This window comes from Trametes versicolor (assembly GCF_000271585.1).
Source record: "Trametes versicolor FP-101664 SS1 unplaced genomic scaffold TRAVEscaffold_3, whole genome shotgun sequence".
Classification (NCBI taxonomy): domain Eukaryota; kingdom Fungi; phylum Basidiomycota; class Agaricomycetes; order Polyporales; family Polyporaceae; genus Trametes; species Trametes versicolor.
Genome location: NW_007360323.1, coordinates 3,799,199 through 3,813,639, shown reverse-complemented (window position 1 = coordinate 3,813,639; position 14,441 = coordinate 3,799,199). Strand labels below are relative to the sequence as shown.

Sequence of the window (14,441 nt, the reverse complement as noted above, 5' to 3'; positions counted from 1 at the left end):
GTACGATTGGGTTGATATGCGGAAAACGTCCTGACACAGGGTCCGACATATGCTGTAAAACAACTTGTTCAAAAAACGAGACGTTTCCGCCCTCCGGAGTAACAACTTTGCATACATCGCTAGTTCGAGTCGACATGAGTGTAAGGAAATGTCGCACCTTATGTAGAAAACAAGGGAAGTGCAGGGAGCGCAGCTCGAATGGATGGAATCCAGAGGTGAGGCCTGAGGACGGAATGCGAGGCCGTTCAAGGGGGTGCGGCGGCGGCTGGTGGTGGTGGTGGTGGGGTGCTGTAGTGCCACGGGGTCGCGGGGTGTCGAGTGAACGGCGAGGGAAGAGGTTGTCCCGAATCGGCAAGATCGCGGTCACGAGGGGCGTGAAGCGCGTAAAACACGAAGAACGCGTCGCGTCGTAGAATCGAAGACTTGCTGACAGCGCCGACGTCCGTTGTGCCACGACGCGCCGCACACGTGCAGCCCCACCGCCTCCGTCGGAGCTTCTCTGGCTCGTCGTGCAAGACGCTACGTGTCTTGCTATGAGCGCAACTCGACTACATGCTCCAGCATATAGGCGACGCGCAAGGCCGGCTGGCGGCCGCAAACAGAGGGGAACCTAGAGGAAGCGGAAACGGTAGATAACGCGGGATTGTGTGCTGGAGGAATATTGAAACGTACGTCGAGAGGTGGCGCTTCGGGCGCGGCGTCGTGCAAATCCTCATGAGATGTGGCACGTCTCATCGCGTCGCCATCCCTGGTAGGTGGCCGGGCGAGCTAAGTCTCTCCAGCATTGCAAGCATGCGAGCCGATAGAGACCAGTGGGAAACGATGTGCTCGAACGCGCGCATGCAGGATCGCAAGTGGTTGTACATGGAGGCGAAGAGAGAGGACCGATCGATGGCAAACACCCGACAACTCCCGACAGGCTTCGCGAGCGCTTGCGTGCCCACGACGTCCTGTCGCAGCATTCTCCGGAGTCCAAGTCCGACCAGACCTTTGTGCAGAACCTCGCCAGTACTAGTCCTTCTACATCCTCTACCATGGGTACACAGTCTGTAGATTTGCCGAGCTTGCACTGCATTCTTTGCTAGCTTCAGCATGCATGCAACGTCGTTGGATCGCGCGCGCGCAAGTCGTATTCAAGTTCACCACACCTCAGTCACAGGCTCCCGATCTACACGATGACATCCGCGATCCGCATCTACTCCAGACGATATCTTCTACTCCAGGTGGTCGGAACCCCACTTCCCCAGTCCATATCGTAGACGTGGCGGTCTCCGTAATATCTGGCATGCGGCCCGCGCCCTGACTGACGAAGAGTATCGCAAGCTTGACCGCCCACCACGACCACCTCTCATCCGAGCGGTTTCATGGTTCCGTATATAAGGTGCGGTATTTCCTTGCACTTATGCCAACCCGGGCCAGTGGCACATGCGAAATTGTTCCTCCGAAAGGCGGAAAACGTCCTGTCTTTTGAACACGTTGTGCTGCAGAAAACCTGGATAGTCTAGTCAAAGCTTGCACGAGCCTCTGCACTGTCCCGGGCGACCTCTCCGCTCACAATGCCTCCCCGGAGCGTACAGAAAACAATGTGAATCCACCGGGAACACTCCGTTCGCTTTCCAGATCTTGCTCGCCGCCCACTGCCAGTGTGATCTCAGGCCGACGTCACCTTTAAGCATCGTATCTGAGTCTAAGTCCTACGGAAAGAACGCCTGATCAAGAGGCCTAGTAGCGCACGGACACCTTCCTCTTCCTACCACTATGCCCGCTGTCTAAACTCCAAGTCGGCTTTCCCGGGCAAGAGCACCCCAGCGACGAACCGCCTCTCAGGCGTTCCCCTGCCCTCCTCAAACCGCACGTCATAGGTCAGCACGATGTGCGCCAGCAGCGCCTTCAGCTGAATCGCAGCGAAGAACCGACCCGGGCTGTCGTACCCCAACCCAGTGAGCCGTCCCGCAGACACCCTGTAGGTCACAAAGCCCACTCACCACGCGTCCGCCCCGTGCCCGAACGGCATGAAGTCCGGCTTGGTCGTCACGAACAGATTTTTGTGCGCCTCGTTGTCCTCGCAGTGCCGCCATGGCTGAAACTCGGCGGCCTCGCGGTAGTTATCTTCGTCTCGGTGCAGCGAGAGCACGGGGCACGCGAGCATCGTGCCCGCCGGGACCGTCTGGCCGTTGCTGAACGTGAACGGCTGCAGGGCGAGTCGTTGCTGCGCCCCTGTCCGTACGCAATGTAAGTGAGTATATGTCGTTATGTGTGCCGATATTTGGAGGGCCGGGCTCACAGATGCCAGGCGGGTTCAGGCGCAAGACCTCCTTGAGGAAACTGTCGAGCTTACGCATCTTCCCGAGCGCGGCCTTGGACCAGCCCTCGTGCGCGAAGACGCCGTCGACCTCCTCGCGCAGAATCTGCACGTACTGTGGAGACGAGGCGAGGTGGTAGAGGGCGAATACTAACGTCTGGTACGTCCCTTGTTAGTATCCGAGAATGACGAGGTGTACGGGAGACGTACTACGGTGGGCGAATGCAGCGCGCCGAAGTTGATCCACAGCATCCGCAGAGCGAGGTTCTCAGGCTGTCGCGCATCTCCCGTGGCATTGTCCAAGCACCACTGGAGTGCATCGTCCTACCTTGTTTGGTCAGCACCCCACAACTAAATACGTCGCACAAGGAAGGCACGTACAGGTATCGACGCGCTGGCCTTCTCGGAAGCTCTCTTCGCTGCGTCTCGCTGCTCGATCACCAGTCGGAGGTGGGTCGCGACCCGCTTCGCGCATTTTCGCGCGTTCCCCAGCAGGCGGGACACTGCTCTGTACAACGAAGCTCCGCCAATTACTCTCAAGGCGCAGGACGGATGCGAGGGACTCACGGTTTCAGCCACTCGGGGCACGACTTGACGACGATGACGTCCCTGATGAACTCGTTGGCGAAGCTCATTGCGAGCTTCAGGTACTCTGGGTTCCTACCTGTGACACGTCAGCAGTGAGCACCATAACATGCGAGTAGGCAGCACAGCTCACATAGAGGCTCCCCAACGAACAGCCGGTTGCTCATCTGGCACACGACGTGCGCGACGACCTCTTCCACCGGGTACGCCTTCCACTCTGCACCACGCCTCGGCTCATCAGCATACTTGCTAACCAAACACGGCCGGCTGCATACCTGTACTCAGCGGAATCTGCTCGTCCAGCGCGACCGCCATCTCCTCCCGGAGCGCGTCGAACCGCGCGGCATTGCAGCGCGTGAGCTCGCTCCGGATCCACGTCACATGCGAGCGGTCGTGCACGACCTCCACGCCCGCCGTATGTATCGTCTGCAAGAACTAACCCCCTCGCGCCTTGGTCAACTTTCCTTCCCCAAACCTTGTGTGAAAGGGGAAATGCTTACGACGTCCTGCGCGGCCCCAAACGACAGCACGTCCGGGGGCGCGCGGCGGATGTCCTCGATGGCCTGCGCGTCCGTCGCGACGACGATCCAGTGTGCAAGGAGGCGGATCCTGTACAGGCCCCCGCGGTACTGCCGCGCCAGCGTCAGCACCTGCGGCGCGCGAGTGGTCGGGAGGCGCACCTTGCGATAGCCCTCATCGATCATTCTCTGGCTGTTACGCACGAACTGCAGCGCCGTGATCATGGAGAGCAGCGGCGTGCTGTAGCCGACCACGGGGATCGCACCGAGCTAGAGCGTGTCCTGGTGAGTATGCTGGGGACTTTCGGGGATGGATGTTGTGAGGGCTCACTACGGCAGAGCGTCGATGTGAGTCCCATACAGCAGCCAAAAGCGCGACGAGGAGTACCCAGACGACTGCATACATGGCTGCAGAGAGACCAGAGGGGGCGGTCGTCGCAGGGATTTAGAGTGGGCAACGGCAGCCGGGGTACAGGTACGTCACCACCTCCGCGAGTCCGCAGCGCGCATCCGAAGTGGCAGTATATGTATATGGCCGTCATTGCTCTCCGGCCGCTCGATACAAAAGCGTGGGCTCTCGCGAAAATGCGCTCCGGGCCCTGCGTGACATACACACCCGGCTGACAGCATGCGCACGCGCCTAGCGGCTTCGCGGTTTTCCATGTACGCCTTCCGTCTTCCGTCTGCGCCAGAACCACCCACGGGTGGCGAGAACCGTGTGGGCGGACGCCGATAAAGAAAGAGACGAGAAGACCGTGCTGCAGCTGCCCACGCAGCCGGGAACGTGTTTTCTCTTCGACGGCCCTCGGGCTAGCAGGTGTAGCTTGAGTATATTAGTACCGTATTCGCAACGTTCTACTTACGCAAAGAGCGGGCGACGATCGTGGCGCGCGAGTTTGCGGGCCTCACCGGCGAGCCCGAGCTCGAACACGGCTCCGAACGCGCTCGGACTCGGGGATGTTAGGACTAGGTCTCCTCGCTCGGTGGCAGTATACTCGACGAATATCGTATATCACCTACTGCGAACATACACGTACTGTCTGTGACCTCAACTGCACCCAGCAGACCCGCGAAGCCCATCTCTGCTGCGATCCAAGGGACGTCGCAAGCCTGGCATATGCACGCGCACACGCTCACTCCTGCGGCTTCTCCGCATCATCCCGCTCAAAGTCCTCCTTCTCGGCCTTCGCCCCTGCCCCCTCCCCACCCGCCCAGTTCTCGTCCCTCTGTGTATGCAGCGGCAGCGCGCGCATCGGCACGCTCGCGAGCAGCCCGACGCCCGCGACCCCAATCGCGACGCGCCACAGCGTCTGGAGCGCGTGCGCGAACGCGGCGCGCGTCAGGTCCTTCTGCGGCTGCGCCATCCCGCGGACGAGCGGGATGACCGCGTACGTGACGTTGTCGCCGAGCCCGGGGAGCGCGGCCTGCACGGACGCGGGGAGGTGTGCGCGCAGCTGGTTCTGGAGGAGCGCGCCGCCGACGGTCACACCCCAGATCTACGTACACGGGGGTGGCGTGTCAGCGGGTGCGCCAATGGAACGCGGAGGGACTGGATGGGGACTCACTGGGGCGAAGGAGCGCAGGAAGATGAAGAACGCGAGTGCGAGCGCGTTGGATGTCACGGACAGCGGCGCGAGGACGGGGAAGTACGTCGCCGAGTACAGGATGCCGACGCCGACCCCAATGATGATCTGGAAGCCGATCGACGCTGCGCGCGCGGTGTCCTCGGTGACCGTGCTCATCAGGCCGACGCCGACCATGACGAGGGCCCACGCCGTCCAGAGCTGCGGGCGGTACCGGCGGGACTTGGCGACGCTCACCCCCGCGATGATGGCCATGGGCCCGGTGGAGAAGCAGAGCCCGAAGAGGTCGATGCCGGAGGCGGTTGGGGAGGCGTCTTTGCATGCTTGGTAGTAGACCGGGAGGTAGTCTGCAACAAAACATGTCAGAACGTGCAGTGTAATCTTGATGATGTCGGAAAGACTTGCAGATAAGCAGGAGGTTGATGAATGAAATGAGGAATATTTGCACATATCTATACGATTACGTTTGAGCACGAGTACCGGAAGACAAAGTGGGCGTACGCACCCACTGAGGCTTGTCCTGTTTGATAGGATATGTGCGGGCACCTGCACAATAAATTGTCAATCCCCCGCGAACATGACTATATGCGCACTAAAAGGACGTACGATAGGGTGCAAACAAAATCGCCATTCGTACAAGCCCCACACGCAGAACACCACCGCGCTGAGACACAGCGGCACGAGCACGCTCGCAGACGTCCACGCGAACTGGACCCCTCCCCATGTCAAGGCGATCGCGCACGCGCACGACGCCCCGATGAGGAGCGTGTTTCCTCTGGCGTTCAACACATCAGCTCTACCCTGGATGGTGAGGCGGCGAAGCGCAGGCCACTCACAGCCAGTCAAGCCGCTTGAATATCTGCCACGACGTCCCGGATATTGGCTGGCGCGTCGGCGTGCGCATGGTGAGGAGTAAGAGGACCGCGATAATGCCTCCCGCAGGTACGTTGAGGTCTGGGACCTCATTCCTTCAGCACAGCTATCTCCGCGCATCCTCAATTACTGTACTCACAGAAGAGCCATCTCCAAGTTCGATGGTGCGCGAGCGCACCTCCTACGACTGGTCCAACGCCTCCACCCAACGCCCAGATTCTAGGTAAAACCCCAGAATGTCAGCCCTCGCGTCACCTAAGAGCCAAGTTGGCATCACGCACAGACCGAAAAGACCGTTGTAGGTGCCCCGCTCCTGCAGGGTCACCATGTCGGACAGAATGATCTGCGAGAGCGTGAGTATGCCGCCAGTGCCCGCTCCATGAACAGCTATGGCGCTAGTGTCAGAAACGCGTGGAGAACGCAATGAGGAATTGTGCTGACCTCGTCCAGCGATGAGCATATTCATGCTCTGTGCGGCGCCAGAGAGCGCGGAGCCGAGGATGAACACGGCGATCGCCCCAAGCATCACCTGGCGCCGGCCGTATGCCTGCACACATCGTCGACAACATCAGTACAACACTAAAACATTGCATCAGCTCCAGTGCGCGCACCTCAGCAAGCCCGCCACTCAGCGGCAGAAGCGCAGTGCTCGAGATAGCATACGCGCTCGCGACCCACAAGAACTGGTCCGAGTGCAGGTCGCTCACGATGACCGGCAGCGCTGTCGACACCGCGTACTGCACATCGCTTCGTCAGACAGTCTTTTGGATACTCCTAGGATGGGGAGGCTGAAGACGCACCGCTTCGAGCACGCCGAAGAACGTGCCGGAGAGGAGACACAGGAGGATGACCCAGAAGCGGGCGCCTTTGGGCGAGTGAGTAGGCGCTAGCGCTGGTGTCACGCCGGGGGAGGAGGCGAGTGTGAGGTCGGAGACAGGCTCTAGTGCAGGACTAGCACCATCTGCAGCTGTCGAGGGAGACATAGTACAAGATGAGGTATAAGATAAGCGAGAAGACACGCGCGTGCGCGCACACAGGGGAGCAAAAGAGCAGGGGATAGTCAGAAACGCAGCCAGTCGGAGGGCATGCTAGAAGACACGGAGGCCTGAACCGCGCCGGCCCAGTGTGGGAGCACAGCGGACTTACGCTGCAAGCACGCGCACACCCAGAAGGCTGAGATTGGATTTGGGCGTGCGTGCGCATGTGAAGACCGTAGAAGCTCCAGCCGAACATATCAGGGCGCCCATCCCGGGCTTCTGTGAACTTCTCCCGCCCGCGCCCGGGGTCGCTGCTATTACTGTTAGATCTTTCCGCGCGGCGCAGATTGAAATTTCAATGGGCACATGCACAGAGGACGTGCAAATGTGGTCATTGTTATGTGTCTGCAATCGTAGGGCTCTCATAGGCAGACGATACACTTACATGAATAGCCGCGTGAGGCCGCCACAAAGCTGCACAGTCCGATCCAGGACGCCCAAGCACAAACTAGAATGTACACCAAACCTTGCATACCCGAGATCGGGGCGCAGCCATCCGCGCGCCGTACAAACACTGCACCGCCCGCTGTCAAACACGCTCGCAAGGTTAGAGTTGAGCAGCATGCACCACATCCGCCGCCGCCCCAAACCGGGGCGTAAACATCGCCGGGAACGGGGACGGGTGGCTACTCGTACTTATCAGCCTCGCGGAAATGGCAAAAAACACTGCCCGCAGCGACGCACCTGACGAGCCCAGAGCTCCAGTGCACGTCCTTCACCACGCCGGGCCCTGTCACGCCCTCTGCGTTCGCGATGCGGAAGACGTGCAGCAGCGACGCCATGGTGAGGAAGAGCGTGTCGTCCGCGAAGTACCGTCCGGGGCAGACCCTGCAATGCCAATAGGTATATGTCAGTGGGAGTTCGTTACTCTCGGGCGGCCGAGGACGAAGACTCGCCTGCGGCCGAAGCCAAACGCAGCGCGCGCGGGGTCGGGCTCGCCGGAGGGCTTCGCGGGCGTCGGCGCGTAGCGGTCTGGGTTAAACGCGTCGGGCTCGGCGTATACGGATTCGTCGTGGAGCATCGCACTGTATGCTAATTGTCAGATGATCATCGGTGAAAAAGAAGGTGATATGACATACTAGAGGTTCGCGAGCACAGTCGTACCCTTAGGGATGTATCCCCCGCGGTATTCGTCGCTGTCGAGCGTTGCGTGGGGGACGCCTGCAGTTATTCAGGGTCAGCAGCCTGTTTTCGGAGTACGAGGCCGCCGCGGCGCACCGAGATTAGACACGGCCTTCCAGCGCAGGCTTTCTTTCACGACGTTCGAGACGTATGGCAGCTGGGCGCGGTCGTCGAAGGTCGGCAGGCGGTCTCGGCCGACGACTCGGTCCAGCTCCTCCTGCGCGCGTTCTTGCACGCTTGGGAACAGGATCATGGCGAGCACAAAGTTTCGCATCGCGACGATAGCCTAGAAAAAGCGAGGTTTAACATCTAGCCCTGCGGGATTTAAGATGGAACCCGTACAGTATCAGCTCCAGCTGCGCAAGAAAGACAGATTAAGCCTAGAACATCTGCAACGGGGATATTGCCTACCGCTATAGACGTCCCCGCAGCAGTCCCGAACAAACTCGTCCTTAGTAAGTCCAGTCCCTTGCCAGGGAAGGTCGTCTAGAGCCAGGAGGCGCGTAGCCAGGCATGACACAACATCTCCCGTAGCCTGTGAGGCACATGTATGAGCTAAGATAAGTTTGCTTAGTTGAAAACATCGTACCATGCGCTCCCTCACATCCTGGTATGGTTCCGAACGCATGCGTACTGACAATGCGCGCTCGATAGCCGCCTGCTTGTGAAATGACGCGCCCGGGAACCACGTTGGAAGATACTTCACTGGAAAATGCGAATGTCAACGCGTGGACTAAAACACTTAGACGCAATACGAACGAGGAGGACAAAGGTCCACGAGCGCAAAGCCAGGACGCGACTCCGCATGCTCGCGGACTATTTCTGCGATCTGGATGAAGCGGTCCTTGGCGGACGTCGCCTGGTGGCCATACGTCGTCATCATAATGATCGCGCCTGTCAAGCTGCGGCCGGAAGGGTCGGGTGTGAGTGTAGATATAGGCAAAGCGTTGTGATACGTACTGCCTGAAGTGATCGACCATAGCAGGCCCGCCAACATCAGGCGTGGCAAGCAAGCGACTGAGGAGCGCGGTGACCTCGCGTACAATGACAGGGCGGTGCAGCCGCGTGACGACCGCAGGCTGGAACTCCTGCTGCACGATGCGCCGTTGCGCGACGAACGTCTTCCCGTACGACATGAGAAGGAGGTTCCAGTCGTAGCGCATGCTATCGAGAAGTTAGAACATACGAGGGGCGCGCCGGGCCGAGAGCGGGCGCACTTACAGCTCCTTGATCATGACGAGGCGTGGGCGCGATGAGTACAGTGCACCCTTCTTGTCGAGCAGCTCGCGGGCGGCTTCGAAGCTGTTGATAACGAGCATCGGGGTGCCGAGAACGGTGAAGTAGAGCACGTCGCTCGCTGCGAGCAGGCGGGATGACAAATCAGCAAACGCAAGGGGTAATAAAATGGACACCGACAGCGTACCATATTCGCGCGTCATAGCAGCATACTTGACCCATTCGTAGCCTTTGGAAGGGAGATCTTTCAGGTTCCCTATGAGGAACTTGGGTTTGGGCCCGGGCGGATGGGGCTTGCGACTTCGTGTGCTCATCCACAGCAGGCTCAGCAGCGCGACGAGCGCAGCCGCGACCGAAGTCCCTGAGAAAGCCAGCTCAAACGCCATCTTCGCCAGTATGGCAATCGCAGCCAAGGGATATGGAGGAGATCGAAGACGCGAAGCGCGAGAGCGTCGGGTTTGGCGGGAATGTCGCCGGCTGGCCGTGTCGTGCCTCATCATGCATGAACTCAATCAGGGAACCAAGAAGCCGCCGAGCGCTGTCGGGCGCAAAACGTCAGCGACTGCGCTAACGATTGAACCCACCGGCACCAGCGCACCCGACAACATAGCCTGAAGCTCCGCCATCTTCTGGAGGATGGCACGGTCAGTGTGGGCTGGGTTGCGGCGCGGTGGGAAAACGCGTACCATGGCGTCGGCGCTCAAACAAAAGACTTCTGGGCGTCCATGAGGTACCGCGAGGCATGTCATATCGCTGTGAGTTTTTCTCTCTCTTTGAAGCTCTGGCTATACTCTCATTGGATCGTTACAGCATCCGCAGGCCATGTGCACATAGAGGTCTTGAACCAGAATTCGATGCGCAGGATGAATGTCTGTGACCTATCGTTACGTCACGACTGCTTAACTGGTAGGCAGCATGTCACGCGTCACCCCTGCTCTGCTTGCCGGCCGCCGCGAGCAGATTGTCCGTGGACGCCTCACTCAACGACGCGCAAGACCAAGTACTCCGTTTTCTCGAATCCCTGGGTCTCTTGCGGAAAACGCGGCGCTCACGAGGCGCTATCACAATTGGCCTCTCATCTTCTTCCTCCGCGTCATCCGCACCCATGAGCACCGAAAAACAGTCACTCCGGCGACATCGTGGTACATTCGTGCCGAGCGCGGAATTCTGGTGTATTGTTTTTCTGGCCTCGGTGGTATTCTGCGCGGAAGTCCGGTCGCGTCGCGCCTGCTTGACGAAGGTCTTCTTCCGCGCGCGGAGTTCTGCTAGCTTAATATGACATATATGCATGATTCGGCCGCAGCTTACCGCGATCCGTGGAAAGGGAGAGCATCGGCGACGAGGAGATTTATAGTCTTTGCAGAGGCGGAGACTCTGCACCGGACAGAATCCCAGCTTGTACTTCCAACATGTCTCCGCCTGCTCCTCTGCATGAGTCTACTCTGCGATCAGCCATCGTTTCGGCGGGGGTCCTTCCGTCCAGTATCGGTGCTTTCCTCAATACATACGGCAAGTTCCCAAGTAGTTTTGTAATCTTCATGCGACCAAATCTTAACCATCGCTTCGTTTCAACAGGGCGGTCGCGCGTCTTTAGTACACTCACCCGCGGCATCGTCAAGGGCACCCTCATCGTGGTGGATGATGACGGCACGTATAGCTTCGGCCAACCCGCGAGCAAGGAGACAGCTCCGATCGTGACCATGCACGTACACAACCCCCGCGTGTGGATACGGATAATCCTGTCGAACGATCTCGGAGGTAGATTCCACGCTTATACCACTGCTTGTGTGAGTGCTCACTCTCGGTAGTTGCCGAGGCCTATATGCAAGGCGAATTCACGGTCTCGAGCCTGAAAGACCTACTGAACGTAAAACCTTCGTGCATACATACACATTTAGGCGCCGATTGACCTTGCGTCTTTCCCAGCTCTGGTTGGATAACCGCACCACTCTTTCGGGGCTTTCGAGCATCCTGAGTTCCTTCTTCTCCCGCTGCTCCGCCCTCGCAATCAATGCTCTCGGACACCAAGCCCTTGGCAATGGCATGTCGAGGTGGAACGTGGTCGGTACATTCAACGCTTCCCTGTCACTCCTCGGCTCACACTCGTACTCAATTAGGAAGTCGCATACGACACCTCCAACGCTCTCTTCGAAGTGAGCGTCTCTCTTATTCTCTCGCCGAACAGCCTCTCGCTAAATGTCGCCCCAGTGCTTCCTCAGCAAAGAAATGATGTACTCCTGCGCGATCTGGGGCGAAGAAGAGGGCGGCGTGCGCGGCGACCTCATCTCCGGTCCGCGCCCAGGCGACCTCGAGGCCGCCCAACAGCGCAAGATCGCGACCATCCTCGCGAAGGCGCGCGTGCGCCCCGGCGACCGGCTGCTCGAGTTCGGCTCCGGCTGGGGGCCCATGGCCATCGGGGTGCGTCCCCCCTCCTCGGCCCCGGTCCGACTGGTGCTGACATGGACATCTCGCGTCCGGGTAGGCAGCGAAACTAGGGTGCATCGTGGACACGGTGACGCTCTCGCGCGAGCAGCGCGCGATGACGGAGCGGCGCGCGGCGGAGGCGGGCGTCGCGGACCGCGTGCGCGTGCACCTGTGCGACTACCGCGAGCTCCCGCCCGAGTTCGCGCACGCGTTCGACGCGCTCGTCGCGTCCGAGATGGTCGAGGTTCGCTCCCCTTCTCGCTTCTACCGCTCGCATACACATCTTGACATTGACATGCTGACAGGCTGTGGGACCGCGGAACCTGGGGACGTTCTTCCGGACGCTGGACTGGGCGCTGAAGCGCGACCGCGCAACAGTCGTGCTCACTGCGACGAGTCAGCCTGAGCACCGCTGGAGCGAGTACCAGTACGCCTTATTTTTACGCCAGTTAGTCATACGACTGCTCATCGAGATGACAGGCCCGACGACTTCGCGCGGCATTACCACTGGCCGAACACGCACTTGCCGAGCCCGCTCTCCATCGCAAACGCTGCGCAGGAGGCGACCCCAGGAAAGTTCGTGCTGCATAATCTAGAGGACCACGGGATCCGTATGTACCCCACTTCCTATACTCATATTCCCTTCTAACGCGTCATTCCAGACTACCCGCGCACGCTGCGCGAATGGGGCAGGTATGCCCGTCAACTCCCCTCTGCGTCCAACTCAAAGTTAACTTTGACCGGGACGCGCACAGACGCTTCGAAGCGAACTTTAAAGGCCCCGTCGTCGCCGAGCTGCAGGAGCGGTACCCGCAGCTGCGCGACGCGGACGCGCTGGAGGCGTTCAAGCGCAAGTGGCGGTACATGTTCACGTACGCAGAGGTCGGGTACGCGCGCGCGTACACGAACCTGAACTGCTGGACGTTCACGCGCCCGGTGGGTGACTCACGATGTCGCATTTTGGTCAAGGTGGCTGACGATATGTGGCAGGAGAACCCTTTGACGGTGTGCGCTTGAGGGTGGGAGACGTAGGTCACATTCATCGCGGAGATGTGCGATACGCGGGCGGAAATGGATGTGATGGGCGAGATTGTACCGCCGATATCGAGGTCGTATGGGGGAGCAACAGGGATATATTGGAGAGCAGCAGGGATGCATTGGAGACGGAGGGTTGCTCGCGCGGTTTCACGCAAAGGACGCGGGCGCTTATGGACTCGCACGGCTTGCTCTCGACGACTATGTCTATGTACATACGTATCTGCCCGCTTGCCTCGACTCGACTCCCTGCCTTGCTGCGACTCTCTCGCTCTCCCGTTTGCTCGCATTCTGCACTCGCACTTGAACTCGAACTCGAACTCATAGACTATCCTGCGGTGACAGTGCGCAAAAACGCGCACATTTGGCTTGCACATCAAAAGCAAGGTCAGTTTCTGACTCTTCGTGCGTAAGCACATACCTGGACGATACACAGCGCCCTGGACAACTCTCGAGCAGCCACACACTCTGATACTGAGCGAAACGGCGCCAGCGTCCGCCGCGTGCGCGGGAGTATTGCCGCTTGTGCACGACGCGACCACGAGCATGTCCGAAACGACATTGCGCACGCCCTTGTGCGGCCGCTGACCTCGAAAACTCGCCCTTCACGGGTTCGCACTCGCGGCTCATCGCGCAAGGTCTTGCCCAGCACGCCCCGCGTACCGCAACCGTGCACGGCGAGGCTGCTCATTGGCACGCAGACCGAAGATCTCACTGGGGTCTCTCAGCTCGCCTCTCGGCCCGTCCCTCAATCGCGTGAGTTCGCGTCTCCACACCAGAGTCATCGTAAGACGTACCGGGTCACGCTCCCGACTCGGAACACTGGGCGCCCTCAGAAAAGGCGTGCACCTCCGCACTACGCGATCTCCGGAATGGCACCACAGCCGTTTGCGTCGCCGTCTGCCGTCTTCCCCGGATTAGCACAGCCGCTCGCATAACGATATCGACAACGCTCTCACCTTGTGCCTGATGTTCCAGACTCACTCCCACGCCGCTCGCGAGCACCTCAGGCTCTTGCCTGTACCGCAGCTGCCCCGTACCGTATTCCGGCACAACCTCGCGGAGTACTCCGACCCCAGAACCGCCCCTCTTGCCTCCGCGCCCTCCGCGCCCTCCTCAAGGTATGTACCATCCCGGTCGCATTCTTGTGTCAATCACGAATCTTCCGCGCCTCCAGGATCAGCCGCGCGATCAACGAGACCAAGATGAGCAGTGCGTACCGTATGTCGAGCTTCACTGACTGCACTGTCGCAGATGTCTTGCATTCATGGCAACATCCGCGTGGGGGGCACTCTAGGCTCATCCTGGTGAGTCCTCCATCGCGCGGCACTGGCTCCAGCCGTGTCTCGGGTCCAACACAACCTCCCGCAGCTTGTCCATCGAAAGGAATAGGTCGCTCGCAACAAGCTTGACCTGAGGTAGAGGAGTATCAGCGACAGCGCCGGCAGAGGCCTGAGGGGCGGCCGTCAACATATGTGATGTGCAGCCGCGGCCTCAGGAACCTTCCTGACATCTCCGATTGGAACACCGTGCAACTCCCCGTTCTCGTGGCCACAAACGGAGTCGTTGAATGTGTTCAACGCGTGAAGAGACTCGACAGCTGGGAAGGCCGCGGTGCGCTTCGCCTCCTAGGTAGCCCCTCCGAGTCGTACACAAGAAGGTCCGCAGGCAGTGGTGAACTGGAGGGGCGATGCACCGCTGTGCTGACAGCCTGGTTGCGTTTCAC

The 14,441-nt window shown here is 59.8% G+C and overlaps 4 protein-coding genes across 4 annotated transcripts; 1 reads left to right on the top strand and 3 right to left on the bottom strand.

Moving 5' to 3' along the window:
- Positions 1 to 1,756: 1,756 nt before the first annotated feature.
- TRAVEDRAFT_45215 (cytochrome P450) lies at positions 1,757 to 3,811 on the bottom strand (the record flags this gene model as incomplete). The annotated part of the gene is made up of 11 exons (XM_008036953.1): positions 1,757 to 1,922; positions 1,986 to 2,217; positions 2,285 to 2,459; positions 2,513 to 2,626; positions 2,684 to 2,810; positions 2,870 to 2,966; positions 3,021 to 3,104; positions 3,163 to 3,322; positions 3,388 to 3,516; positions 3,568 to 3,675; positions 3,737 to 3,811. The coding sequence occupies 11 exons, from the start codon at positions 3,809 to 3,811 to the stop codon at positions 1,757 to 1,759; spliced, it is 1,467 nt and encodes a 488-aa protein (XP_008035144.1).
- A 727-nt stretch (positions 3,812 to 4,538) lies between these two features.
- TRAVEDRAFT_70475 (Mfs1.1) lies at positions 4,539 to 6,844 on the bottom strand (the record flags this gene model as incomplete). Its single annotated transcript, XM_008037787.1, has 11 exons — positions 4,539 to 4,901; positions 4,971 to 5,335; positions 5,394 to 5,440; positions 5,494 to 5,534; positions 5,595 to 5,763; positions 5,825 to 5,942; positions 6,001 to 6,080; positions 6,143 to 6,248; positions 6,303 to 6,408; positions 6,473 to 6,598; positions 6,662 to 6,844. 11 exons carry the CDS (start codon positions 6,842 to 6,844, stop codon positions 4,539 to 4,541), a joined length of 1,704 nt encoding a protein of 567 aa, XP_008035978.1.
- A 370-nt stretch (positions 6,845 to 7,214) lies between these two features.
- On the bottom strand, positions 7,215 to 9,636 carry TRAVEDRAFT_144908 (cytochrome P450). The gene is made up of 12 exons (XM_008037786.1): positions 9,444 to 9,636; positions 9,242 to 9,377; positions 8,981 to 9,184; positions 8,780 to 8,922; positions 8,610 to 8,725; positions 8,432 to 8,555; positions 8,363 to 8,376; positions 8,117 to 8,306; positions 7,978 to 8,059; positions 7,795 to 7,923; positions 7,583 to 7,726; positions 7,215 to 7,524 (listed from the first exon to the last, which is right to left on the bottom strand). Exons 1-12 carry the CDS (start codon positions 9,568 to 9,570, stop codon positions 7,446 to 7,448), a joined length of 1,488 nt encoding a protein of 495 aa, XP_008035977.1. The 5' UTR covers positions 9,571 to 9,636; the 3' UTR covers positions 7,215 to 7,445.
- Positions 9,637 to 10,665: 1,029 nt separating this feature from the next.
- Positions 10,666 to 12,697, top strand: TRAVEDRAFT_45212 (cyclopropane fatty acid synthase; the record flags this gene model as incomplete). Its single annotated transcript, XM_008036952.1, has 11 exons — positions 10,666 to 11,014; positions 11,065 to 11,123; positions 11,183 to 11,317; positions 11,374 to 11,409; positions 11,465 to 11,674; positions 11,739 to 11,924; positions 11,986 to 12,107; positions 12,161 to 12,291; positions 12,343 to 12,373; positions 12,436 to 12,616; positions 12,671 to 12,697. The coding sequence occupies 11 exons, from the start codon at positions 10,666 to 10,668 to the stop codon at positions 12,695 to 12,697; spliced, it is 1,467 nt and encodes a 488-aa protein (XP_008035143.1).
- Positions 12,698 to 14,441: the final 1,744 nt, after the last annotated feature.